Source organism: Gossypium hirsutum, chromosome A13, assembly GCF_007990345.1.
Source record: "Gossypium hirsutum isolate 1008001.06 chromosome A13, Gossypium_hirsutum_v2.1, whole genome shotgun sequence".
NCBI lineage: Eukaryota > Viridiplantae > Streptophyta > Magnoliopsida > Malvales > Malvaceae > Gossypium > Gossypium hirsutum.
Window position 1 is genome coordinate 1,636,449 of NC_053436.1, and position 26,409 is coordinate 1,662,857.

At 31.3% G+C, this 26,409-nt stretch overlaps 6 protein-coding genes across 6 annotated transcripts; 3 read left to right on the plus strand and 3 right to left on the minus strand.

The window, feature by feature from the left end:
• The first annotated feature begins 3,877 nt into the window (after nucleotides 1-3,877).
• Nucleotides 3,878-4,768, plus strand: LOC107933314 (protein EARLY RESPONSIVE TO DEHYDRATION 15). Its single transcript, XM_016865498.2, has 2 exons — nucleotides 3,878-4,365; nucleotides 4,451-4,768. Exons 1-2 carry the CDS (start codon nucleotides 4,092-4,094, stop codon nucleotides 4,597-4,599), a joined length of 423 nt encoding a protein of 140 aa, XP_016720987.1. The 5' UTR covers nucleotides 3,878-4,091; the 3' UTR covers nucleotides 4,600-4,768.
• Nucleotides 4,765-5,354, minus strand: LOC107933315 (copper transport protein CCH). Its single transcript, XM_016865500.2, has 3 exons — nucleotides 5,240-5,354; nucleotides 5,083-5,158; nucleotides 4,765-4,975 (listed from the first exon to the last, which is right to left on the minus strand). Exons 1-3 carry the CDS (start codon nucleotides 5,246-5,248, stop codon nucleotides 4,848-4,850), a joined length of 213 nt encoding a protein of 70 aa, XP_016720989.1. The 5' UTR covers nucleotides 5,249-5,354; the 3' UTR covers nucleotides 4,765-4,847.
• A 2,672-nt stretch (nucleotides 5,355-8,026) lies between these two features.
• LOC107933252 (senescence associated gene 20) lies at nucleotides 8,027-8,814 on the minus strand. The gene has a single exon (XM_016865417.2). The coding sequence runs from the start codon at nucleotides 8,502-8,504 to the stop codon at nucleotides 8,109-8,111; it is 396 nt and encodes a 131-aa protein (XP_016720906.1). The 5' UTR covers nucleotides 8,505-8,814; the 3' UTR covers nucleotides 8,027-8,108.
• A 5,210-nt stretch (nucleotides 8,815-14,024) lies between these two features.
• Nucleotides 14,025-14,312, plus strand: LOC121212749 (protein AGENET DOMAIN (AGD)-CONTAINING P1-like). Its single transcript, XM_041086158.1, has one exon. The coding sequence runs from the start codon at nucleotides 14,025-14,027 to the stop codon at nucleotides 14,310-14,312; it is 288 nt and encodes a 95-aa protein (XP_040942092.1).
• A 3,290-nt stretch (nucleotides 14,313-17,602) lies between these two features.
• Nucleotides 17,603-18,206, plus strand: LOC107933281 (protein AGENET DOMAIN (AGD)-CONTAINING P1). The gene has a single exon (XM_016865454.2). The coding sequence runs from the start codon at nucleotides 17,662-17,664 to the stop codon at nucleotides 18,094-18,096; it is 435 nt and encodes a 144-aa protein (XP_016720943.2). The 5' UTR covers nucleotides 17,603-17,661; the 3' UTR covers nucleotides 18,097-18,206.
• A 205-nt stretch (nucleotides 18,207-18,411) lies between these two features.
• Nucleotides 18,412-19,134, minus strand: LOC107933265 (E3 ubiquitin-protein ligase arih1). Its single transcript, XM_041086159.1, has 4 exons — nucleotides 18,977-19,134; nucleotides 18,826-18,905; nucleotides 18,583-18,730; nucleotides 18,412-18,481 (listed from the first exon to the last, which is right to left on the minus strand). The coding sequence occupies exons 1-4, from the start codon at nucleotides 19,132-19,134 to the stop codon at nucleotides 18,412-18,414; spliced, it is 456 nt and encodes a 151-aa protein (XP_040942093.1).
• Between the last annotated feature and the right edge of the window lie 7,275 nt (nucleotides 19,135-26,409).

Genomic DNA, 26,409 nt, shown 5'->3' on the forward strand with positions numbered 1-26,409 from the left:
TCAGAAATTTGTTTTTCTTAGCCATCCAAATTTTTAAGCTACATTTGAGGGATTTGTTTGTTCTTTATTCAGCTCCTCCTTGGGTAACCACCCACCATAAAAGAACCCAACTTTAATTTTAATAAAAGTACCCTTTGAGTTCTTTTTGTAAGAAATCTTTTCTTGTATTTTTAGAATAGTTTTCAGTTAATCTAAGCCTTATTGGATAATATATTTTGATATAACAAATTAAAATGTTGTTTAATAAAATTAAAGTTGAGCAATTTCATAAAAATCAAGTTAAAATGGTTTCAATTGAGTCAAACATTTTTAAATATGTTTTGACCATTTTCAAACAAGTTAGAATTGCTCCAGGACAAAAAAGTATGATACTTTTTGTCTAAGTATCGATATTTTACAAGATATTGATACCCTTTTGATAATCGATACCAAATTGACGTTCTGCCATTTTTAAACCTTGGTAGGTATCGATCTAGTATCGATACTTTTCTCAAAGTTTCGATATATTTCCTAAGGTATCGATATTTCTACTCCAACAATCACTGATACGCTTTTAGTATCGATACTTGTTACTGCAGGTGAAGTTAATGACCTAGTATTTCATCCCCAATGGCTACACTCACTTCTACAACAACCACAATGGTTGGAAATCAATTAGAGGGTATAAATACCATCTTCCAAAAGTTTAGCAATAACAAGAGACATGTGCAAAAATTAAAGATCAATCAAAACAACCTAGAGCTTAATTTTTTCATACATTTTCTTGTAAACACTTGTAAGCTTTCATTGTATTCATTTAACTCAAGTATTCTTCTTTGTATTTGTGCTTAATTGGCAAACATCCTAATCTTGTAAGGATTGATTCTTTGTTTGCTTATTTGTTTCTCTTTGAGAGAGAGTTTATTCTTAAGGTTTGGGTAGAAACCTTAAGCGAGTAGTATCTTCAGATTTTGGGGCATAAATCTTAGGAGAGATTGTAAGGTTAAACCTTGTCCTCAAAGGTTGCCAAATTAGTAAATTTGGGAAAATTTTTAGTTGTGATAAGCTAAGGTAGTAGAGTAGGCAATTGGAGTCGAACCACTATAAATTATTGTGTTATTTGTTGCATATTTTTTATTGCTTCCACCAGAGCATCTCAAAGGCTAACTCAACTTCCTTATCGGTGTTCTCAAGTTGATCCTTCCAAGCTAACATTTTCAAATTAATCTTCTTCGATATTGTTGGCGGGAGTTCTTCACCCTTTGGTTTCCAAGTTATCTAGCTTGAAGGATTGATTAAAGCCAATAGTGGAATTTATTAAAGCTTGTTCTTCAAGGGGTTCCATTGGATATCTTTCTTCCTCATCTTGTTATCATCATTTTTATCATCATTCCATCTTTCATCTCTATTTATTTATTGTTTTTGTTTTGATTCTTGAATTGTTCCTAACTTATTTATCTTTTAATTTCATATTTGGCTTCATCTTTTTGGAAAACAATATTTGACTTTTCTCCTTCAAAAATCCATCAAACATTGGTTAAATCTATCTCCTCTTGTTTTAGTCTCCTTCTTTTCAAATCTATTTTATTTTCAATCTTCCTAATTGTTTGTTTAATTTTCATATTCATATTCTAAACATTTTTAGTAACTTGAAATCTATCTATTCATTACCACCTATCAATTTAGTTGTTTATGATTGATAAAGTTAAGAGTAAACTAAATCGGTGAGACATAAGACTATTATCTATGGCAAGATGAGTCACACTTGCTAAATCGATACTTATGACAATTCGCAACTATTTCATGTAGTCAGCGATAATACTTGTAGGGGTTTGTAATGAAATTAAAAAAATAGCTCAGAATTTCATATGAGTCTTCATCAAATAGGAGAAAGCTTGTGCTTGTTCGATGGGAGACATGTTGTCAACCACATAACAAAGTTTTTGTGATGAAATTGGGAGTCCATTTGAAGGTTATAGGAAAGTTATTTTAGAAAGTGATAACATGATTATTGTTCGATTGATAAACAACAAAGAGAAAGAAGTTAATTATTTGGCACTAGTGAGAAGTATCAAGAAGTTATGCCAATGACAATGGGAGGTGCACGTAAATCATATATATATAGAAGCAAATTTGTTGTTGATTACTTCACCAATGTTAAAGATATGTGACTTAAATTCTTGTTAAATAAAAATACAAGTGGCAAGAAAGGAGGGATCTACGGTACAAGCTACAGAAGTGAAATCCATATAGAAGTATGCTTCCTCTATTTGATGTTGATTAAAGGTATTTTAACCTTACTGCATTACTTCTATTTGATTTTGATTAGAATATGGTTTTGCAAACTTATAAATAGACGTAGTCGTCTCTCCTCTTGAATTATTCGAATTTGACATAGTGAAATTTCTTCTCCTCTACCTGTGGTTTTTTTCCAAAAGGGTTTCCACATAAAATTTATATTTTCTAATTTTCTCTCTTTTTTTGTCATTATCGACATTCTATTTTTTACAACCAATTTAAAAACTAGAATAGCTATGGCTTATGTTTCTTTGGAGAGGCACCAACAAGGGTGGGAAATATTTTGTTCATTGATAATATGCGAGAATTCTCTTGTGCATTTGAAGCGCACACACAAGTATTTAACTTTTTACCAAAAATTCTTAATGTTTTTGTTCGAATTTTGATATTGATATAAGTTAGATATTTTGGTATAAATTAAAAAATGTTGATAAAAGGTAAAAATTTTTGTGCACTTTTTGAGCATACAACAGAATCCCCCAATATTAGGAATTACCATGAATGAAATTATATTGAACTTTTATAATAATGTATAAGGCTTAGCCTCCTTTTGTTTTAAAAATAATGAAAAAAAATAGTAACATTAGAGATGTCAATGGGGTAGGGTGAGGTTTTCGCCTAACTTGAATCCAACCAATTTTTTTATATTTTTCATTCCAGACCTATCTTGGATTTGAATTTATTTGAAATTTTAATATCCAATTTGACTCGACTCTAATATGCTTTATCCAAAAAAATTACACAATTTTTTATGTTATATTAAATTTGATAAGATTAAATAAAATGTACATTATAAAATCTTATAAAAAATCTAACTAAAATACATAAAATAATTAAAATAATAAAGCCTTATAGAAATTAAAAAAATTCTAATTAAAGTATATAAAGTATTTATGAAATTAAAAGATTAGTAGTTTAGTAATTTTATCATAGTGTAGGTTTGATCTAAGTCCAACCTAGATTCCACCTCCAAAATTCTTAATTAAAAACCTCTCGTATTATTTCAAACATAAATAATGTCTAATCTCATCTGGATAGAAATTTGTTGAATTCAGATTATTTTATTATCCTGTCTAAAATATAAAAAAATTAAATTATTAAATTATTAGTAAATTTACATGCTAGTCACTTAACTTCAAAAAGTTATAAAATGGTTTTGAAATTATAAGAAAGTTTCATTTAAGTCACTGAACTATTTAAAAATTTTTATTTAACTCACTAGATTATTAAGTTTTTGTTTTTAAAAAAAGACCTACTAGAAAGTTCTAAGCGATGATTTGACAATTAGTATGGTGGATTAGTACTCATTGATGAGTAGAAGAACATATCTTAGATCCAAGTTGATCTAACGTTCAGTATCATAGATCAGAGAAGAAAGTTGTTTGGATTTTGATTCGCAAATTCGTGACGTTCAAAACTATTTAATGAAAAAAGAAACTGAATTGTAGAAGAGAAGGGAAAATAGAGCTTTTGATCGATGCGAGAAGTGCGAACAAAAAAGACAATATGACAAGATTTTAACAGTCCGGTGACTTAAATGAAAGCTTTCAAATAGTTTAGTGACCATTTTATAACTTTTTAAAGTTGAGTGGCAAAAATATAAATTTATTAATAGTTTAGTGACCTTAGATATAATTTACCAAAAAAATTAAAAAAATAGTGTCAAGAATGTAATAATAAACTAATCCGTGTCTAATTAGCGAACTCTCCGTTATATATTGAGTGAATGTATGTGGGATCTTATCCTCATCTTTGCAAAGCACTTTCCCGGCTTTCTTTTCTCTTAATTTACTGAAAGCTTTTTTTTAGTGGAAATGGAGATTCTTCCACAGCGATCATCATTATCCTCAACTTTGAATCCCAACGCTCCATTGTTCATTCCATTAGCATATCGGATGGTCAAGGATTTCTCTGATCAATGGTGGGCTCTCGTCCAATCATCCCCTTGCTTCCGCGACTACTGGCTTCAAGAACGCTTCCATGATCCCGAAAACGACGACGTTTCCGACGACGACGATGATCCTCTCTTCCCGGATGACCTCGATGACATATTTGAGCAATACGACGACGTTTTACTCGACCCAAGACGTAAGTGACTGAATTCAACTCACACCCGACGACTCTCACGAGTCAATTAAGTATAAACTCGGAACTTTTTTTTTTTTTTTTGCAGCAGAGGAAAAGGAAAAGAAATTGGTACCGTTTGGGACATCGAAGTGGCGGAAGGACCGAGTTGTGACTGAGTCACGGAGGTTTATCGAAAAAGCACCCAAGATTGTGACTGTTAAAGTGAGTCCAAGGACTATTCACCAGCCAAGGTGAATCAACTCGTACTGAGTGGACATGGGAGGTCTCATTTTAAGCTTTTTAACTTCTTTTCTCTTATTAATTTGTAATATATTAGGTACAGAGATCTCTCTTCCTTTAGATCCTAGTCTGTGAACTTTTTAAATTTCGCAATAAATGAAAATTAACTTCACCCCAAAAAAAATAATGATTTTGTTTTATTCTAGCTATTACAGTAGATTTTGAACCCAAAATCAATCAAAAGAAAAGCCAAAATTGTGAAATTAATCAGATTCCCAATTGGTTGCTTGTTTGCCGATTTTCTGAAGAACACGGATGACTTCATCGTTGGTAACATTGCCTGTCACTATAACCTTGTTCAGCTTAGTATCAACGTTGTAAGTTTCAATATCTGCAATCAAATTTTCCCCAATCAAAAGGTAAATTATAGTATGTTTTTGTTTATAGTGTAATTTACCCTAATCGAAACAGGTAATTCCTGAAGAAGATGATTATTACCCTCTATTTTCTTGATAGCTTTGAGGATTTTCTTGATACATTCGTCACAATGTAAGCCCACTTTCAATTCCACTACCTATAATACAAAGATTGGAACCTTAATTTAGCTGTCTATGATAAGATAATATAAAAAGGAAGAAGAAAAAGGGTTACTTACATTGGCCATTGATGCAAATGAAAGAAGGAAACTTGAAGACAGAAATGTGAGGTTTTTATTGTTTGGTAAAGGGGTAGCCTTGAAGCATATAAATATATACACTGTTAAGTGAAGGTATTGGATTCTTTACGTGATTAATGGGGAACTTTAATTTTTTTTTATTTTTATTTTTTACTTTTTGCTTTTGTTAAAAGGTGCTTTCATATGTGAAGATTTGCATTTATTCCAATAACTTGTTGACTTTTGTAAGAGAGGAGCCACCCCACATCTGGTTGCCAATATATTGTATAGCTAGAGAGCACTAGATGTTTCTAGGATTCTTTTCTCGTCTTGAATTCATGTATGGTATTAATAAAATACGAGATAAATTATATGGATGTTAGTAAAGAATTGGCATGTGAAAGTAATGTTTACTCCATGCACAGCGAATATGGCTGTGGATATTATGGCAGCTTTAGGAAGAAATGTTCCTCTTGATTTGAGAATTTATGATCTCATTCCAGATGATCAAGATGGATATTCTACAAGACAGTTTTGTTGTCAGATATAATTCTTGTTGTGGCTATATGTATTTAGATTCTTTATCTACCAAAAAAAAAATTAATGAATTTATGTTTTGGTTATTCAATTTTAAGAAGTTATAATTTTGTCATTAAATTATTTAAAAGTTATCATTTAAGTTATTGAACTATTTAAGTCATTAAGTTGTTAAATTATTTCTTTTTTAAAATATGATGGAGTATCTATCGACGAGTAGTGGAACATACTTTAGATCGAAGATAATTTGTTGATTAATTTCGGAGATCGGTGAAAAAAACTATTTGAATTTTGATTCGTAGATTTGAGATGTTCAAAGTTGTGCCATTAAAAAAAATTAAACTATAGAAGAAAAGGAAAATAAAATCTTTTGATTGGTGCAGGTGGTGCTAACAGAAAAATAATGATTTTAACAGCCTAGTAATTTAAATGACCAAAACGTAAAATTACTAATAGTTTAATGATTTTTTGTGTAATTTATCCTAACATATATAGCTGATTATGTTCGGACCGATTTGAAATATAAACTTTAAATTTATTAAAAATTCATTCATATTTGTAAATGAATAATCTAAATCCATTAAGCTTAAAAATATAATTATTTTTATGTAATATTTAATAATTATATATTTGACTATCATTAATATTTTTTATTAAAATTTTAAACATAATTAACTTAATATATTGTTATATATTTATTTACTTTACAATAATATACTAGTATATTTAGTACTTAATATATAAAAGAAAAGAAAAGTTAATATATTATAAATTTGAAAAAGAACGAGTCGGGTGAAACTCGAGCTTTAAATATTGAAGGTTGAGTTAGGCCTATATATTAAAAATGCATAGAATAAAGCAAATTAATAGTAGTATTTAAAGAGAGTAAAGCAAAGAAATAAATAAATTGGATAACAATCGCGGAGTTTTTTTTTAGCGAATGATTTTATTCAACAATAAATTTAAAATTTTATTAGCTAAAGTCCAATCTATTCTTATAATAATTGCAGCCCAACAAAAAATCTCAATGTTAAAACCAGTCACCCCAATAGTCTTACTTATAATGAACACAATAATGTAACACTTCACAACAAATAAATTTGGAAATTACAAACAAGCTCTTAGACAAGCACCCAAAAGGGTTGCACCAAAGAGCATCGAAATGGTCTATTTATAGGTTGGAGGCGATCAACGTTGCACTAGATAAAACACGATTTTAATCCTTCATTCATACTTTAAAATTCGAATATTAGCTTTTAGCCTCGAACAAATTTAAAATCAACTTTGGGTCCAAGTAAGACCAACTCAAATGTTTTAAGATAAGGTTAAAATTTGTGTCGATAAACTACTACTCTTCATTTTTCCAATTGAAAATAGATCTTCTATCAAAATAAACACAATTTAAGCTTACTAATGGTAAACCAACCAAGATAAAAAAAAAAAGTCATAGATGTCAACAAAACTCAACTACTTTAACTATCCTAACTTGTTATTTCAAGGGATGTTCCAACATGTCATGCTACAATTGAATCAAAAGTAATTAAAATTCCAATATGTGGTTTAATATTTCATTTAGATATGACTTAATTGAGTTTTATATCTAATTTGGTACCTTTCCCTTTCCAATGAACTTTATTTGTTACACTTATAAAGGGTGTTGGCTTGTACCTTGTAGGTGCAAAAATATTATTCATGAACTGTTAGATTAACGATTTTTCGATTCGATTAATTTATTTGATCAAATTAAATAAATTATTATAAAATTATAAAATCCAAGTTAATTGCATTCGTCGATTGTTGAAATTAATCAATTTCAGAATTACACTAGAATTGGATCAATTTACTTTGATTAAGGTTTTAATTTAAAAAATGTTGGGCCTTTGAATTATTTTGAGGTTTTGGGTTTGGAGACTTATTAATTTTAATGATCCCATTATTTATCAATCTAGATAAAGTAAATAGTACACTGTTGGTGCCGTCTGAGCAATCGGCGGCACCTCTTCCCTTGTCATTGATGATTACTTCAATCATTAATTTAAAAAAATAATAATTTATGTATGCAATATATAAATATAAAATGATGTTATATCAATAATTAGGTTAATAATTACGTTTTCACATCCTCTTTTTCAAAATTAAACTGTTTTGATAAATATACCAGAAATCGATTTATTCACTCAAATATTTTTTAAAAACCACATTTTTAGCTAATTTAACCTCAAATATTATCATTTATACTATTATCATAACTGATCATAACAAGTTCTTTTTATTTATTTTATATTGTCCTACATTCGGCTGCACCTGATCATAGAAAGGGATAAGGAAATGACTAAATTGCCAGGACAAGGCCCGGCACAGACTTCCCAACTCTATTGGAAAAGCTGCTCTCCCAAACGGAAAAGCAATGCACAGGAGTAATCTCAGCCGTTGATGAAGAATCAGAGGATGGCGACGGTGATGATGATGACGATGATGAGCTGTAGTTGGATGGTGGTGTTCGGCTAGAGCTCACAAGACGAGTAACAGTGAGAGAAGTATTGAAATACTCTCTCACTTGTGTTATTATCCCATCAGTACTGACAGTCCAAGCATGAACCCAAGAGATTGAACGTTTATGATCACAGCCTTCAACGATGACGGTGGACCCAAAAGTGGTGACCGAAAGAGGGTCAACGTCGAAAAGGAAAGTTTGGTCCGATGAAGCTCCGGTGAGGAGGCGCATCATAAACTGGTGGGCTGGAGGACCATGGAACCACCATTCTAGGTCAGGGGCAAGGATTTGATGAACGGTTTGGACGTCTCGAGTGTTTATGGCCTCATAGAGGACGAGAACCACTTGTTGGCTCTTGTTGGTTTCCTCCAGAATGTTATCCTTTGTGTTAGCCAGTTCTTGATTATAAAAAAATGGCTTAGAAAACAATAACACTAAAAAGAGGTTTTAGAGAAAGTGAAAAAAAACCCAGAACATAACAAGTTGTTGTGAGAGGGTGAAGCAAGTAGGGTTTATATAAAGAATCTCTTTGGGTTGGTTTTTGTATCCATTTCTTAACATGTCAACATGAAATATGTATGATTTATCATGTAGATTGTAACATTGATATGGTTAAAATAAATTATTAATTTAACTAACATTTCTATTAAAAAAATAATTTAATTCTTTTTAAAAAATTAATAATTAAATTTAACTCAAAAAATATAAGTACTAAATTAATAGAAAATATAACTTCATGTAAAAAAAGCAAGATTAGTTAACCACCTTTTACTTATTATTATTTTTCACCCTCTTTTGTGGTGTAACTTGATTTAGTTGCGCATGTGTAAACAATGGCTAGTTGAAGCCATATAATTTCAACCAAAAAATGCCAAAAATGATTCCATTATCACTCACTCAAGAAAAGCATAGCATTAATTTTTTTATAATAAAAAAAAACAAATATAATTTTTTTTTCTTACATCTCAAGAATCAGTTAAATTCAATCTCATTATAGATTGTGATTATATCTGTTTCTTTTTGGTACAATATTTAAAATTACCCATAACTCCTTTCCAACCCATAAAATAGGAATATAATGCACTTCACCACACTCGATTCAATACCCTTCTGCATTGACAACAATATTTATGCCAATTGAATTAACACTCCATCGACTATAAATTATCAAGTTTTGAAATGGCGCTTCATTTGTCCCAAAGAAGACCACATTCCGAGAAACAGGATTAAGCAAGTTTCTAAATATGGTCATTGGTTTGTCTCTAATCTAATCACATCATTACCATAAACATGATGGTTGAAAACTTGGAAAGACAGTACGCTATGCTCCAAAGTCCAAAAAACAGCTTGATACATGGAAAGATGGTAATGTTTTGGAAGCTGGAAATTAAATTGACAAGCACCCAAATTAAGCAAATGGGAGCTTAGCTGGATACTCTTAAAATTTCAATGATTTATATACCTCATATGGAAATCAAATCAGTGATATCTTCCCTGTGATGAATCATGCTTATATAATATGGAATCAATTGTGTTCTTGAGCTGGCAAATGGCTTTTTTTGGCTAAGAAATTAAAGTTTCTAAAACTAGTCACCCAGATTGCATCCCATCTATTGTATGAGTAGCCAATTGATGAAAAATTGTGATAGATATAAAGAGTTGAACCACTCAATGGACATCACCATCTCTTCATATATATATTAAGAAAAGTGTTGGCAGAAAACTATTAAACCATCTTTCCACAAAGAGGAGTCAATTTGAATCATTTTGTTTTTATTTTCTATTTTATTTTGCAAATAATTCTGAGAATAAGAGAAACATTACAAATTTTAGTAACTCAAATCTAATATCAAATGAAGGAAATCCATGTTTTTCAGGTATTTAGACCAAGTTTAAATATTGGAGTCGACATTTTTAGGAAGACTTTATTTGGATACCACTTCCGGCCTAAATAGAATTAAATTCAAACCTTAAAATAGGTGAGGACACCTATGGTTAAATAAAAAAAAGGTTTATGTAAAAATCAAATGAAACTTTTTTTGTACAACTGAACAATTACATTACATTGGATGAAGGGAGAAAAGGTTTAAAAACAGAGATTTAATCTTGTACCTCATTCTAATAAACGTGAAACTTAGACAAGTTTATCACTGAGTCATTGGCATGATTAGCAAAACCAAATGAAACTTTGGTAACAATGATAAAATTGAAAGTTTAAAATTTATAATGTTTAAGTCTTCATCTCTTAGTTTTTATTGATTTTATACAAAAAAATAAAAAATCCTTATAAAAAATGATTTTGTAAAAAGCATGAAATTTAATTAGAGATTCTAAGTATAATATCTATACTTGCATTAAGCCCATGGCTGAGTTGGCTTCATGAGTCAATCAGGTACTAACTCAGTTGAAATTTACTAAAATATCTCATTATGTATAAAGTAAGTTATATTATTACGAAGTTGTTTTTATCGTTTTACAATTTATAAATCAATAAAAACTCAATCATAATAAAATTTGAAGCCATGGCCCAATGAAATTTAAACATTTACCTTTACCATTTCAATGAAAACATCATTTGTTTTTTCCACAATCTTGAATTTTATATAATGTAGATAAGTCCCCTCATACGTGAGTTTTTATTAATTCTTTATAAAAAATATAAAGAAAACAAAAAAATCTCATAATAATATAATTTTTTGCATATAGTTGCCATCGTTCATGTTGCAACAACTAGAAGGGCGTAAGTTCAAACGCGTTGGTGTATGTTTTATCTTCTAATTTAAGAGTTTGAGAAAATAATATAACTATGTAAAAATCACAAATTTTAATTAGAGATTTTTAGCATTGTTTTTTGAATCAGACCAAAATGGCTAGTTAGACTAGTTGGATCGAAGATCGATCAAGATATTGGTTTGAAATAAAGGTTAGATTGATTAACTTATGAACCGGTTAGATTGACGATTGAACCAATTTTCTAATTTTTTTAATAATTTATTCAATTGAACTGGATAAATTAATCGAATTTAAAATTAATGATATGACTCATTTGATCATTAATCTCATTCTAAAAACCGTACTTTTTTAGATACTTTATTATTGATATATTATAAACAAGCCCGTGATAAAATTTCCTCCTTTTGACAATGACCCACTTGTCTCCATTTTAACTATCTATATTTTTTTTTAACCACTCAACACCAAAATAGGAAAAGAAATGAACAAATTATTGAATCAACTTAAGCTTCTTAAAGACATCGGCCGGAGGCCATATTTTCCCGCCTTAAAGGGCAAAACAAACTAGGGTTAATGGCTTTTCGAGTTGGCTTTGAGCCCTGTAAGTCTTTCACTGGTTTCATTTGGTATTTAAAAACTAGGGTTTCCATGGCCATTTTCATGCACCCGCACCAACTTAACTTTGATGATATAATATTTCATCAATCTGTACTGTCAAATCGTGCCACCTATATCGAACCACTTCATTTCCACCGTCCTGTTTGACGCAAGCCCTTTCTAAAATGTCGCCTTCGATACTTGGGAAAGACAAAGCAAAGCAAAAAAAAAAAGAACCGAAAGGCAAATGGCAAATGACTCAAAACTCAAACCTAAATTTTCTGTCGTCTTCTAAAGGAGTAATTTTTTAATATAGTTAATATATTATTTGGTATTTATATTTGGTTTGAATGTTTAATTTACTACCTGATGAATGTTCAATTGATATATTTGAATTTTTCTTTTTTATACAAGTACTTAAATTTGACTTCAGTTATCTTAGGGGCGAAGCTAAAATATTTTTCTTGAAGAGGCGGAATTAAGTTGTATATTTTTATAAAAGCTAAAATCTAATTTCAAATTTTCAATAGTTTATTTTTTTATGATTCTTAAAGGACTAAATAATTTTTTTTCATTTTTTTAAAAGCCAAAGTGTGATTTTACCATTTACTAATTTAAAATCTTATAAAATTTAAAGGCAAAAAATGAAAACTTTCGACGCCGCCCCAACAACTTGGTACCTAAGTTTTTCTTTTGTCCCGATTAAATACCTATGTTTTTTTATTACTAGAGTGCACATGTCAAATATTTATTGACCACACGATGTTGTTTAGATTGGGTAGCAAATTGAACATTGAAACCAAACTTAAGTACTAAATTTAGATAAAAAGTTCAGTACCAAATTGAGACAAAAATTCTGGTGCCAAATTGAATACTGAAAATAAATATAGGTGCAGAATGATATATTAAATGTATTATTTCAGGTAATCATAAAATTGTTTTGCTTAGGTCATTGAAGAATAGAGATATTCATAGGTCGGACCGGACCTAACCAAGACTCGGTTCCAAAAGAATTTTTAAGCTCAAGCTTGTTTTTAGGTCAATCCATCCAAAAAAAACTAGTTTTACTATTCAAAAAATATTATAAAATATTAAAAATTTTAATTTTAATTGATATCTTATTTATTTTATAATTAAATTTAACATTAAAATACATTTTTATTAGTTAATTTAAATTCGAACTGAATCCAACACAAAATAATGCAAAAATTCTTATCAAGTGAGAGCTACCCGACGGAGAGTTTCTATTGAGGAAGCAAAAGATGATTATACATCACAATTAATGGGACCTCGTGACATGCTGTGTTGATTTCTGATGTGAAACTGTTTGACTTGGGCCAGTACTACGTTATTTGGACTTTTCCTTTTATCTTTTTCGACTATATGTGTTTAGGCATGAAGAACAAAGTACCATGGTGAAATGTATGAACAAAAACTTTAAAAATAAATTCATTCAATCTCACGTTTTCCTATACAGATAACAATATCGATAGTAATTAAGTTAAGATTCAATTAATTTAAGTATTTTTCTAATTAACGCATTTAATTACTTATATATATATGGTATTGGCCTTCAGTAATCACAGGATTTTATAAGACAAACTTTGACTAGACTTTTTAAGGTATTCTAACCATCCTTATGTGTTATTCTCGTGCCAAAATCCATCTTCAACTTGTGTTCATAAAACTATTTAAATCACCTACTTTTGAGTTCCACAACATAGTTTGAGAGTAGTTTGAGAGTAGTTGCAAATTAGATTCTACAACTTCTAAAATTGAATCAAACACATCTAGATATTAGATTTTTAATGATTTATTGTTCTTAACTAATTAAGTTGATTATTGATTGTATAAAAAAAATTACAATTCTATTGCACATCTTTATTGTGTTTTCTAATATTTTTATCAGCCTTTACATATTCTATTTATGTTGAGTCCAAATTGATATTTAAAGGCAAAAAGAAGCAGCGTCTGAAGTAGTATTTCCAGAAGTACCAATTGCTTCATGCACCAGTCTTGAAAAGTACAAAGAAATAAAGAACAATAGAAATGTTTACATAATTCGATTTCCTTACATCTACGGAACCTTTGCCAGAAAGAATATTTATTATCTTAGCATCTTTTACAACAAGTGTTTTCAAGCTTTACAACTCACCAGTTTTGACTTCTCACTTTTATACTAAGATCTAAACATTTACACCTTTTAAGTTTTCTCCTGAAATCTTAGGATTCTAACCAAGTTATACACTTTATTATTACACTTCAATGCACTAACAAATACGTTACTTGCTGAACAAAATAAAGATACAGAACCTATTTAAGTCTCTACAATATGTAGCAAAAATGGTTCGTCCAATCGATAATTCACGGTTCATCCGAATCCAGGTTCAAAGCAGACAATAATTCTCTGGTGTTTAAATCACAATGGTGGTGTTTTTCGAAGGAGATGAAGTCAAAGTATGCAGCAAGGAAGAAGGGTTCTTACTCTTAGGTTCTTACTACGAAGCAAAGATCTTACCCCCATACAAGAACATAGTTGAAGAAGAAGACCAGACTTCGCCTCTGGTTGAGATAGTTTCAACCGACGAGGTCCGACCAATGCCACCTCCGGCAACAATCACAAGAGCTACTCAGGTTTTCCATTATTTGGACAGGGTGGATGCTTTTGACAACGATGGTTGGTGGGTAGGGATATTGTTTTTATTATTGTAGAAAAAACTCTTGAATAATCATAAACCTAGAGTCAAGGATAAATAAACAGATTAAAAGATACATAAAAAAACACAACAAAAATGTTATTTTATTTAAAATTGAGAATACATCATCCCATTTTTATTTTCATATAATTAAAATCAACAAGCACAATGGCACACATTATTATTTTTGCAAAGAGCATCCCTACAAAACTGTTGTGTTGTACAGAATTTAAAGCAGCTGCCATCAGGAGCTCCATCGTCTTTGCCATGCTCACATGGACCCCGATGATAATCCGTGCAACATCCATCACCAACTACACCCATATTCTCTGTAATTTCAAATGCAATAAAATTAAAAATGCACTAAAACAAGTAATTAAATATTTTTATACATAAGATAACATTACATACCTATAGATAGGACGAGGATAACAATAAGAATAAACGATAAAACTTTCATTTTTGCCATTTCTTTTTTCTTTTCAAGATGATCAAATTTTCTTTGATTGAAAAAACCCATCTCGAATATGTAATTTATAGTGTTTAATTGTAATACGTTTCCTTAAATAAAAATGCAAATCATAGCCATAACTACATGTAAATAAATTTCTTAAACGGAAATTTGGCATTTACTTTCCAACTTTTATGATCCTCTCGCATGGAAAATATATATTAATTGATATTTTTGTTAATTTCTATATTTAAGGATGAATTTTCAATTTTTATATTCTAAAAAAGTTACTATTAAATATGTTTAAATAAATAAAAATTATAGTATTTAAATATTATATAATTGCATTTATTAAATTGATTTAAATCTTTAAATTAAAAATTTTAATTAATTAATAATTACACATCACAAATTTTTATACCGAGACATGCTTAATTTTTGACTTTTGTGATTTTTTATTTAATGAGTTATGAAAAACATTTTTTATTTATTTTGGATAATTGAACCATATGATATTATTATATTAGATGACATGCCATCTAATTACATGTACTCAAGGGTCGGGTTTATCCGTATTTAGGTTTGAATTGGTATGTTCTAATTTATTTTGGTTAAATTGTATAAATTTATTTACATTCGTTAGTCATTTGCTGATTTATGATTATTGATTGTAAATTTTTGTATCGTTGTAACGTGTAATTTCAAAAATATAAATGCGGTGACGTTATGATGAGGAGGATCACGATCAACTTAAAATAGTTTGTACTAGATTATGATAATACATCCAAGATGTAATTGAAAAAAAAAATATTTATTAAAAGTTCATTTGTGTTCATCTCAGAAACATTTTTGCTACATAAGGTGAAGAAAGAAATTCGGCTGGTATTTTGACTGTGAATCGTTTTTTGGTATTGGCTTATGGTGGCTTTCTCCTTTGCATTTTTGGTTTTATTTTTTCCTATGTGTGGTTTCATTGTTTGGCCGTTTGATCTGCTGTTGTTTCTGTCTTTCCAATTTACTTGTCGTGACTTTTGTTTTTCTCTGCCTTGAGCCGTGTGCTTCAATAAATATCAATCTTTTATACTAAAAAAAAATCAAATTTAACTTTGATAAGAATGGTAAATTTGAAGGTTTAAAAATTATTATGAGTTAAGTCTCCTCATATGTAAGTGTTTTTTTAATTCTACATAAAAATAAGAAAACAAAAAAAAAATTCACATAATAATATAATTTTGTGCAAATTGAATATTAGCATAGTTGGTATCGTTCATGTTGCAACAACTAGAAGGACGTAAGTTCAAACACGTTGATGTGTGTTTTATCTTCTGATTTGAAAAAAGTATAAAATTTAGTTAGAGATTTTTAGTATTGTTTTCTGAATCAGACCAAACTGGTTGTTCAGACTAGTTGCATCAGGAACCAGTTAAGGTATTGGTTCGAAATTTATTTTCCTACATTTACGGGGTTGGACCAAGCTCTAACACTCATTAGTTTAAATTTCTCACATTTGTACTTAAGATTTAAACATCTACCCTCTCTAAGTTTTCCTTTCAAATTGTAGAATTCTAATTAAGTTACACACTTAATTATTACGCTTCAATGCACTAACAAATACGTTCCTCGCTGAACAAAATAAAGTTCTCTCTAGTAGAAAACCTATATAAGTCTCCACAATATATAAAAACTAGTTTAACCTTTTTTTAAACTTCTCATCCAATTGACAATTCATGGTTCAAAGGCAGTTTAATTGGATTCCCAATATAGACGATTTCTTTCTCTTATTTTGGATCAGTGTATCGATGGTTCTTGATTCAAACGATCTGACCATTTAATATGGTTCCAAAAACATTGTTCGAAAGTAATGTAATAAAATATTTAATTGGGTTATTAAATATATTAAATCAATTCATAAATTGTGTAACAATCACTTTTAAAAAATCATTTAAAAAATATTAAAGAAATTACTTTCTAAATTTATTAAATGAATCATATATAGATTTAAACCAGTTTTTTACAAGTGAGAAGCACAAATAATTTCTGAATTTGGACAAAAATATAGGTCTAAAAATTGGTTTGGATAAAAATTAGGTCCATTTTTTAAATAGGTTGGGCTTTGGGTAAAGTTTTTTGCCAGTGCTTTGCCCGACCCAAATTTTCCTAATTTTTTTTCGTTGTTGTTTGATGTCATTTTGCTATTATATTGTTACTTATTATTATTATTATTTATATAGTGTCTTGTCTTATTGTCACTTTTGCTACTATTTTTGAGGCATTTGATGTATTATATTTTTTAATTTGTTTTTATATTAAAAAATTAATACAGACGGGCCAGATTGAGTTCGAGTTTAGCATTTTTTATTTGAGTTAGGTTTGGACAAAATTTTAGATCTATTTTTTGAGTTGAGCTAGACTTGAACCTAGAAAAAGAGCATAAAATTTTGCATTGACCCGATCCAAACCTGACCTAACTCATGATCAGTCTAATGCATATTAACAATATGAATTTTTTTATTATTAATTAACATAGTCCCAAACAATTTAATTATAACATATAAAAATCTATAATTAATTATTTATAAAGAGAATATACAATTATAAACATACATGTATCTAAATATTTAATAAAAAAAACAAAAGGTAGATTATTATTAAAAAAATTAAATAAGTCGTTTTAAAATATAAGAGAAAATACTATTAAAATATAAAACAAAATTTTAAAAATTAATACTATATTAAATTTTTAATAATATTATATTATTTTAGATTACTTAATTAAAATTAATTTTGTTTAATACAAAATCTCATGTAATTCGAAGAAATAACTTAAGGCGGCATAGACCCTCTATAAAACAACACTCGGTTACTTGTTTTTTCTGCACGAACTTCTCCATTCAACACTATTTCTCTCTCTCGTATGGCGATGTTTTTCCAAGGAGATAAAGTCGAAGTATGCAGCAAGGAAGAAGGGTTCTTGGGTTCTTACTACCAAGCTAAAATATTATCCCCGTTGAACGACAATACTGTTTATAGAGTGCAGTACAAGAACCTGGTTGAAGAAGAAGATCAGACTCGGCCTCTGGTTGAGATAGTTTCAGCCGACGAGGTCCGACCAGTGCCACCTCCAGTAACCTTCACAAAAGCTACTCAGGTTTTCCATTATCTGGACTCGGTGGATGCTTTTGACAACGATGGTTGGTGGGTGGGGAAGATCACTGGGAGACTGGGATCTAAATATTGGGTTTATTTTGAAACTACCAGAGATGAGATTGCTTACCCCGTTTCTCGATTGAGACATCATCTTGAATGGCGCGATGGCCACTGGATTCTTGCCAACGACACCTTCTTCTGATATTCATCGCTGTTTCTTCATGGATTCTGTTTTTCTTTTAGTGTCTATTTGATGTAAGGACCTGTTCTCAATTTCATCTATGAATTAACTCTTGCTTCGGCACCAAGCAATCAGCAACTTAATTAAGGAAAAAACGCTGATGTACTGTTTGAACTTAATTTTCATTAATACCAATTTTATTTTACTTATAATTAAAATCAACAAGCACAATGGCACACATTATTATTTTTGCAAAGAGCATCCCCACGAAACTGTGGTGTTGTACAGAAATATTTAAAGCAGCTGCCATCAGGAGCTTCATCGTATTTCCCATGCTCACATGCACCACGGATGAGGACGATTGTTTAATTTTCCTCCATAATTGTAACAGAAGCGTTCTCCGCACCTATAAAATCATTCCAAAAAAAAAAAGAAAAAGAATCATAAAGCAGCTTTCTATGTAAAAATTAAAGCCAACTGAATGCGATATTAGAGGCATGAACTGACCGGCATTTAACATGATGGCAACCAAATGATTTTCCAACCAACATCTTGCAATTAGGGCATTGCCTCCACTTCTTCCTCGTAGCCAAATCAACAAACGTATTATCTGAGCCAAGGGTTTTAAGTTTCTGAAACTTGTTGCAATCCACACCTGAATGCCAAGCTACATTGCACTGCACGCTAAACACCCTCTTGCAAAATGGACATCGGGATCTCTGAATGCTCTTTTCCCCATCATTCACCAACAATGCCGAGCAATCTTGATAAGGACTTTGTAGAATTTTTCAGAGGCAAGCAAAGCAGATTCACAAAGGGCTTTCCCCCACCTGTTAAACAAATCCCTTAGCAGTATCTCACTGCAAAAATCAGGGTCCAACACCCCTTCAAAATCTGTTACTGGACATTGGATTCACTCACGTTATCATCAAGCTTGGATTGAATGTACTTCACTGCGCATTCAATGCAGTAAAAATGGGAACAACCTAATGTTGAAAGAGATCCCCAATGGCTTTGCCTCAACATAGATTTCACACACATAAGTTGGGATACTACCATTGTTGCTATGTTGATGAGTTTCAGAATCAAAACTCAAGAAATGACTATCTTCTTTTCCATTCATGACTGAGTTTCCTTCAACCTCCACTTACTTTCTGCATATAACATTGTTGAGAAACTTGCTCAATTTGTAGCGAATCTTGCTCAATTTCTTATTACACGAAATCGGATGAGAGATACCCATTGAGACTGGTTTTCTCAGCTGAATCAAGGAGAGAACGCAGACACAACCCTAATCAATTCTGATTTATACAAGAGATTCAAGGAGTGTGTGTATATATATATATATGTGTGTGTATTGTGAAGAGAGATTTTAATAAATCAAAGATTTGCGGCAGATTTTAATTATTGTCTCCTCGTATATAGCTGAAAAGTGGCTTTAATCATATTGATGAAAGATACGGCTAATATTGTTGAATAGGATTAATACTAATTAAAATTAATTTTCCTTAATACAAAATCTCATGTAATTCGAAGAAATTACTTTAGGCGGCATAAACCCTCTATAAAACAACACTTGGTTACTTGTTTTTTCTGCACAAACTTATCTGTTCAAAACTATTTCTCTCTAGTATGGCGATGTTTTTCCAAGGAGATGAAGTCGAAGTATGTAGCAAGGAAGAAGGGTTCTTGGGTTCTTACTACCAAGCTAAAATCTTATCCCCCTTGAACAACAATACTCTTTATAGAGTGCAGTACAAGAACCTGGTTGAAGAAGAAGATCAGACTCGGCCTCTGGTTGAGATAGTTTCAACCATTGTGGAAATAAGATTCAAAGAATTGAAGATGTCGAAGTTAAAGAGTAAAGAGAAAGTTCATGATGGTCATCGTTCGTGGTTGGAGTTGTTGAATGGTGTCGAAGAATCTACTTCCAGTGAAAACGAGAAGCTACACAAGTTAACTCAGATGGTACTGTCCAAGTTTGTAGCTCTCTAGTCACGAAGATGGAGAACAAGATGATGAATGAGAAAGAGGGTCTCAAATCCTGTCATGAAGCTAGAGTTGAAGAAGGAAAATGAGATTACTTGACCAGCAAGCAAAAGAAACAAAAGATGAGGGGCAGCAGAAAGAAGAAACAGAAGATTAATGATCAGAGACAGAGACAAGATCCGGAAAAGTTTATGGAAATGGGTATGGAACCACCTCCGGATATGCCACAAGTATTCAAGGATTGCATTCAAGACTTGGGTGGGAGTGAAATGAAGTTGGTTATTCAAAAGTTTCTTCAAGCTTGAAGATAAATCGTTTGTCAATGTCTTTGAAACAAATTAGGAGTCCATTCCTAAATGAAGATGAAGAGAGAATGCTTAATGCCAAAAGACAAATGGCAATGACTCTTGTAGAACCATGTCTTAGTGTATCGACGGTGAATTTGGTCAAGTGGAGCATCAGATTGAACTTGTCATATATTATAAATGGAGATTACAGTAAGGTGTCGAAGAACAACAGGGATAGTCTGAAGCCAAATGTCGTGGTTCAGATTTGGTTGTTTCGTATCCAACCAAATTCACAGCTCGGTTTTGCCTTGATCAAAGTTATATACGGAGAAGATGATTACATCATTGATTAAGGATACACCAAACTTGCCAGGTGCTTTTGTTTTTAAATTATGACGGCGCCATGGTTGTAATTCCCCTAACCCATATCTGTCGCTAGAACAAGGTTATAGAGCATTACCGAAATTTATAGATCAAATACAAACATTTCATATCATATCACATTCATATCATAAACCAATCATATTGTCTCTTATATGAGTCCTCGAGGCCCAAAATGCACATTAGAAATAGGTCGGGACTAAATCGAGTACTCAGAAATTTTTTTGAAAAGTATCAAAATTTTTCCAAGGTGCAAGGGACACACGCCCGTGTGGCCAAGCCATGCGTCTCACACGGTCAAGAGACACGCCCGTGTCTTAGGCCGTGTGGGCATTCAAAATAGGGACACACAGCCATGTCCCAACCAATGTCCAAATTAGGGTGCTCTCTGACTTGGGTCACAGGGCCAAGCCACACACTCGTGTGCTGGGCCGTGTGAGCATACTGACTTGCATTAATAAGGTGCAGAGGCCACACGGTCAAGCCACACGCCCACCATGTGCTAGGCCGTGTGAATATTTTGAGCATTTTGTTTTACAATTTTAAAGATGCAAGGGACACACAGCCAAGCCACACACCCATGTGCTAGGCTGTGTGTCACACATGACTGAAACACACGCCCGTATCTTTGCCCGTGTAGACGAAAATAGACCATTTTCAAGCCACATTTCTCACCTAATTTGTCTTACTGTAACACCCCTTACCCGAGACCGTTTCCGGAGTCGAGCACGAGGCATTACTTAGCTTATCTTACCAATTCGGAGCATAAAAACTAGGTTTGAAAATTTATTTCATTATTCGCAGCAAATCTGTCCAATCGCGCAGTAGTTACTAAATTAATTATAACTTGAGCTACAGAACTCGAAATTTAATTCCGTAAATTTTACCTGAAACTAGACTCATATATCTACTCACCATAAAATTTTTAGAATTTTTGGTTCAGCAAATTAGTACAGTTTATTAGTTAAAGTCTCCCCTGTTTCACCACCTGATTGCCCTGACCTCTAGTCACTAAAAATAAGTTTTCTCACTGTAGGATTTTCATATGAAGTTCTTACTTGTTTCTACAGAAAATAGACTCATTAAGAAATCTAAGCATGTAAATTTCAACTCATAACCATTTTTGTACAATTTGTAATTATTTTCTAAACTCAGAACAGGGGACTCCAAAAACAGTTCTGACCCTATCTTACTAAAATTCATATATCTTAAAATATAAATTTCCTTTTTCTACACCGTTATTTTTCCATGAAAATAGACTCAACAAGCTTTAATTCCATATATCATTCACCCTATAATTCATTTTATACTATCTTGGGTGATTTTTCAAATTCACGTCACTGTGCTGCCTGAATTCTGTTTCTTTGCAAAATTTTATCCTTTCATGATTTCCATGCATAATTTATCACCTAATCTTTCATAACAACAAACACCTTCATCCTTAATCATTTTAATAACCATACATCATCAAATACTTACACATCACTCATTAGCAAAATCATCATTACAAACATACAAAATAACTAAATCCCTATACATGCCATAACTCAAACGTGTTTCGATATAAAATACCGAGCAGTTGTAGTTGATAGTGTGGACGATCTCCGACTTCTTTAGGATCCTTGAAGTAGCTTTGCAATACTATAAGAGAAAGAGAAATAAAAGAAGTAAGCATAAAGCTTAGTAAGTTTACTAGCAAATAAATAACAATATTTAACTTAAATAATTAAACTCAATGTCTATATCTCTAGTTTACTCTTTAGTTAATCTCATACTAGTTCTCTTACTTGTTTACTTAGAATACTTGTGTGCATAACTTACTCAATCCTTGCTGCATCGTTGAACATCAATTGATAGTATAATAAGTTCTTAAGTCTTACAACTTACCTGAGCTTGCCATTTATGCTTTAAACTGAACTTTCATGAACATGATTCGTTTACAAGCCCGTTGAGCTACATTGGAATAATAAGGATACTCGGGTCTCTTCTGATAATAACATGCCAAAGCCATGTCCCAGACATGGTCTTACATGGGATGTTCTCGTGATGGTGCCCATGCCATGTCCCAGACATGGTCTTATAGGGGACCTCTCATCTCGGTGCCAACGCCATGTCCCAGACATGGTCTTACATGGGACCTCTCGTCTCGGTGCCCATGCCATGTCCCAAACATGGTCTTACAGGGGACCTCTCATGATCTTAAGGATGCCAATGCCATGTCCCAGACATGGTCTTACATGGGATCTCTTTACCCAAATGTCATGACATTCGTATCCAGTACCATCCTTATGTATCAACGGGACTTTTAAATTTTAATTCTCTATCATTTCATGCTTGGATCATCATCAAATAAATTCATAAAATAAATTCATAATTGCTGGAAATTAACAGCATTAATAATAAATATTGAAATATTGCATTTATTTACCGTAAACTTACCTCGGTACCAATTATAGCCAAATTCACCAACTTAGTCTTCAACTTTATTCTTCCCTTTGTCTAACCTCGAGTTTCGTACTTCTTGATCTAAAATAGTAAATTTAACTTATTTAATAATCACATTCATCAAAACAGCCCTCGACTCTAACTTTTTCAAAATTACAATTTTGCCCCTAAACTTTTACATAATTACATTTTTGCCCCAAGGCTCGGAAATTAAACTTCATCTCTTATTCTTATGTTTTATAACATTCTGAACATTTTTCCCCTCTATGGCAACATCAAATTCCCACTCTAACATGTACTTATGAACATTAGGTATTTTTACCGATTATGTCGTTTTACTCGTTTTCACTTAAAATCGCTTAGCAAAAGTTGTTTAACATAATTTCTAGCTTCATATTCTATCATAAAACATCAAAATAAACACTTTTCACCTATGGGTATTTTTCCAAATATAAACCCTAGGTTAAATTATTGCTAGAATAAGCTAAATTAAGCTACCGGGATCTCAAAAACGTAAAGAACATTAAAAACGGGGCTTGGGATCACTTACTATGGAGCTTGGAAGCTTGAAAACCCTAACTATGGCTTCCCCCCTTGCTGATTTCGTTCATATGAAGAAGATGATGATTTTTGCCATCTTTTTCCCTTTTAATTCATTTTAATTACTAGATTACCAAATTGCCCCTAACTTAAAAATTTTCTATTTCACTTATCTCATGTCCATTTTTGTCTACCAAGTTACCAATGGTATAATTACCATATAAGGACCTCCAATTTAAATTTTCATAACAATTGGACACCTCTAACATGTAGAACTCAACTTTTGCACTTTTTACAATTTAGTCCTTTTGACTAAATTGAGTGCCCAAACGTCGAAATTTTCGAACGAAATTTTCAAAAAATCATTTTGTGAAATTGTAGACCATAAAATATAAGAAAAATAAAATTTTTCTCATCGGATTTGTGGTCCCGAAACCACTGTTCCGATAACCTCAAATTTGGGCCATTACACTTACACCTAAATTAACACTTTAACATGTCATCAAGCCATACCAAGGCATTCAAATCAAGCCAAAATCTAGTTTTATACATATTATAACTCCACATATAATCAAGCAATTATACTTACCTATTTGCCCAATCGCACATATAGGCCTATTTGTATCTATTATACCAATTCAAAGCAACCATCAATATGCTTATGAGTTATTCATCTTTCCACCATACCAATCTCACATCAAGCATGATAAGGCCGTATATAATTACATCAAAATATGTCCAAGACAAGCTATTCCAATAGCTAATTTTAACATAACATTTAAAAGCCAACATTGGCTATTTAGCCTATACATGTTATTATAACCAAAATTGAAATTCTATATATACCGAATGAGCCGATGGATAGTGTGATGTAGCTCCGATCAACTTCCAACCTTTACGAGATTCCGAGTACTATAAGACAGGGGAAAATAAAACAGAGTAAGCTTTAAAGCTTAATAAGTTCGTATAACAAAAAAATTAACTTACCATTAGTTCATACATAAGGTAAGTATACAAGAAATATCCAATCAACTTGGCCATAGCCTAAACACATCTCTATATCACATTAGCCAAGTAATCACATGTATAAACCATAATCATGGATGAACAAAGTTATCAAGTAAATTCCACATTTGTGTAACATCCAGTTCATGCTTTAATAAATCAAGTAATATAATTTCCATGTATTTCAAATATATACCGGTATAGTTCATTTTAAATCCACGTTGTCTCATGTCAGAACTTTGCCCGTTGAACAATTTAAAATATCGATGGATACACGGGTAGTACACACAAAGTGTACAAAACTATAATCCGTCAATTCATATTCATATATGCTCATGTGAGCATGTAAACAGGAAGCTTTTTCGAGCCATATAACGGGAAGCTCATGTGAGCCATGTAACGTGAAGCTCATAAGAGCCATAATCGGGAAACTCATGCGAGCCAATATCGGGTAGCTCCAGAGAGCTATTAATCAGGAAGCTCATGAGAGAGCCTTTTATCAGAAAGCTCCAGAGAGCCAATCATCGGGAAGCTCATATGAGCCATAAACGGAAAGCTTAAAAGAGCCATTAATCGGGAAGCTCAAAAGAGCCATTAATCTGGAAGCTCGTGTGAGCTAAACATAGGGATGCTCGTAAGAGCTGTGGTGTGTCCGCAACACATGCATGATCACAATTAATCGGGAACCCTTAATGACAATGTCATTTGTATCTATCGAATTTCTTAAGTTCAAACGGGACTTTGTACTTGTCAGATATTTTTCAAATATGTGATCAATATTCATATATGACAATCATATATTTCACAATCATAACACTCAATTTAAAAATATAACTATACAATTTAATTATACGAACTTACTTCAACAAGTGTTCGTAGATTTGTAGATTACTAATCTGATATTTTTTCTTTCCTCGATCTAATTTCGTATTTGATCTATCCGAATCTATTCGAATAAATTTAACATCAATTTAATCAAATTCATACTCAATTCAATCCAATACACATATTTGGAAAAATTACTATTTTGCCCCTATACTTTTGTTTAATTACGATTTTGTCCCTAGGCTCGGAAAATGAAATTCATACAATTTAATCCTTATTCCAAGCCTAGCCGATTTTTACATGTAACAATAGCAGCCCATGTATTTCATAAAATTTTGAATTTTTCCATGAATTTTCCATCTTTTCAATTTAGTCCCTAAATCACAATTTTATCAAAATTCCCTTTACAAAAGTTGTTTATCTATCAACAACCTTTCATTTTCTACCATAAAATTTCATAATTCAACTATACTCATCCATGGAAAAACCCTAACACTTTAATAGTTTTACAAATCAATCCCCGAGATAGCTAAATTAAGTTATTATATCTCGGAAATATAAAAATCATTAAAAATGGGACAAGAATTCATACCTAATTAAGCCAAAATAGCTTGCTTGAACTGAACACCCATAACTAGGGTTTCCATGTCTTTAATTTAGGAAAGATGATGAAAATGATGATATTCAGTTATTTAATTAATTTATCATCTTTATTTTATCATCTTTCCAATTTAATCCTTTTCTTTTCTTAAATTTCCAATGATGAATAATCATCTTTATCTACTAACTCCTCTAAATGGTCTATTTTCCATATAAGGACCTCCAATTTTGAATTCCATAGCTATTTTCTTTAGCTACTAGA

Coding starts and splice junctions, on each gene's coding strand:
- LOC107933314 (XM_016865498.2), top strand. CDS start 4,092: ATGGAGATTCTTCCACAGCGATCATCATTATCCTCAACTTTGAATCCC. Junction 4,366..4,450: donor CGTTTTACTCGACCCAAGAC/GTAAGTGACTGA, acceptor TTTTTTTTGCAG/CAGAGGAAAAGGAAAAGAAA.
- LOC107933315 (XM_016865500.2), bottom strand. Junction 4,976..5,082: donor AGCTATCAAGAAAATAGAGG/GTAATAATCATC, acceptor ATTTGATTGCAG/ATATTGAAACTTACAACGTT.
- LOC107933252 (XM_016865417.2), bottom strand. CDS start 8,504: ATGATGCGCCTCCTCACCGGAGCTTCATCGGACCAAACTTTCCTTTTC.
- LOC121212749 (XM_041086158.1), top strand. CDS start 14,025: ATGGTGGTGTTTTTCGAAGGAGATGAAGTCAAAGTATGCAGCAAGGAA.
- LOC107933281 (XM_016865454.2), top strand. CDS start 17,662: ATGGCGATGTTTTTCCAAGGAGATAAAGTCGAAGTATGCAGCAAGGAA.
- LOC107933265 (XM_041086159.1), bottom strand. CDS start 19,134: ATGGTAGTATCCCAACTTATGTGTGTGAAATCTATGTTGAGGCAAAGC. Junction 18,906..18,976: donor GTGAGTGAATCCAATGTCCA/GTAACAGATTTT, acceptor TTTGTTTAACAG/GTGGGGGAAAGCCCTTTGTG. Junction 18,731..18,825: donor TATCAAGATTGCTCGGCATT/GTTGGTGAATGA, acceptor CTTGGCATTCAG/GTGTGGATTGCAACAAGTTT.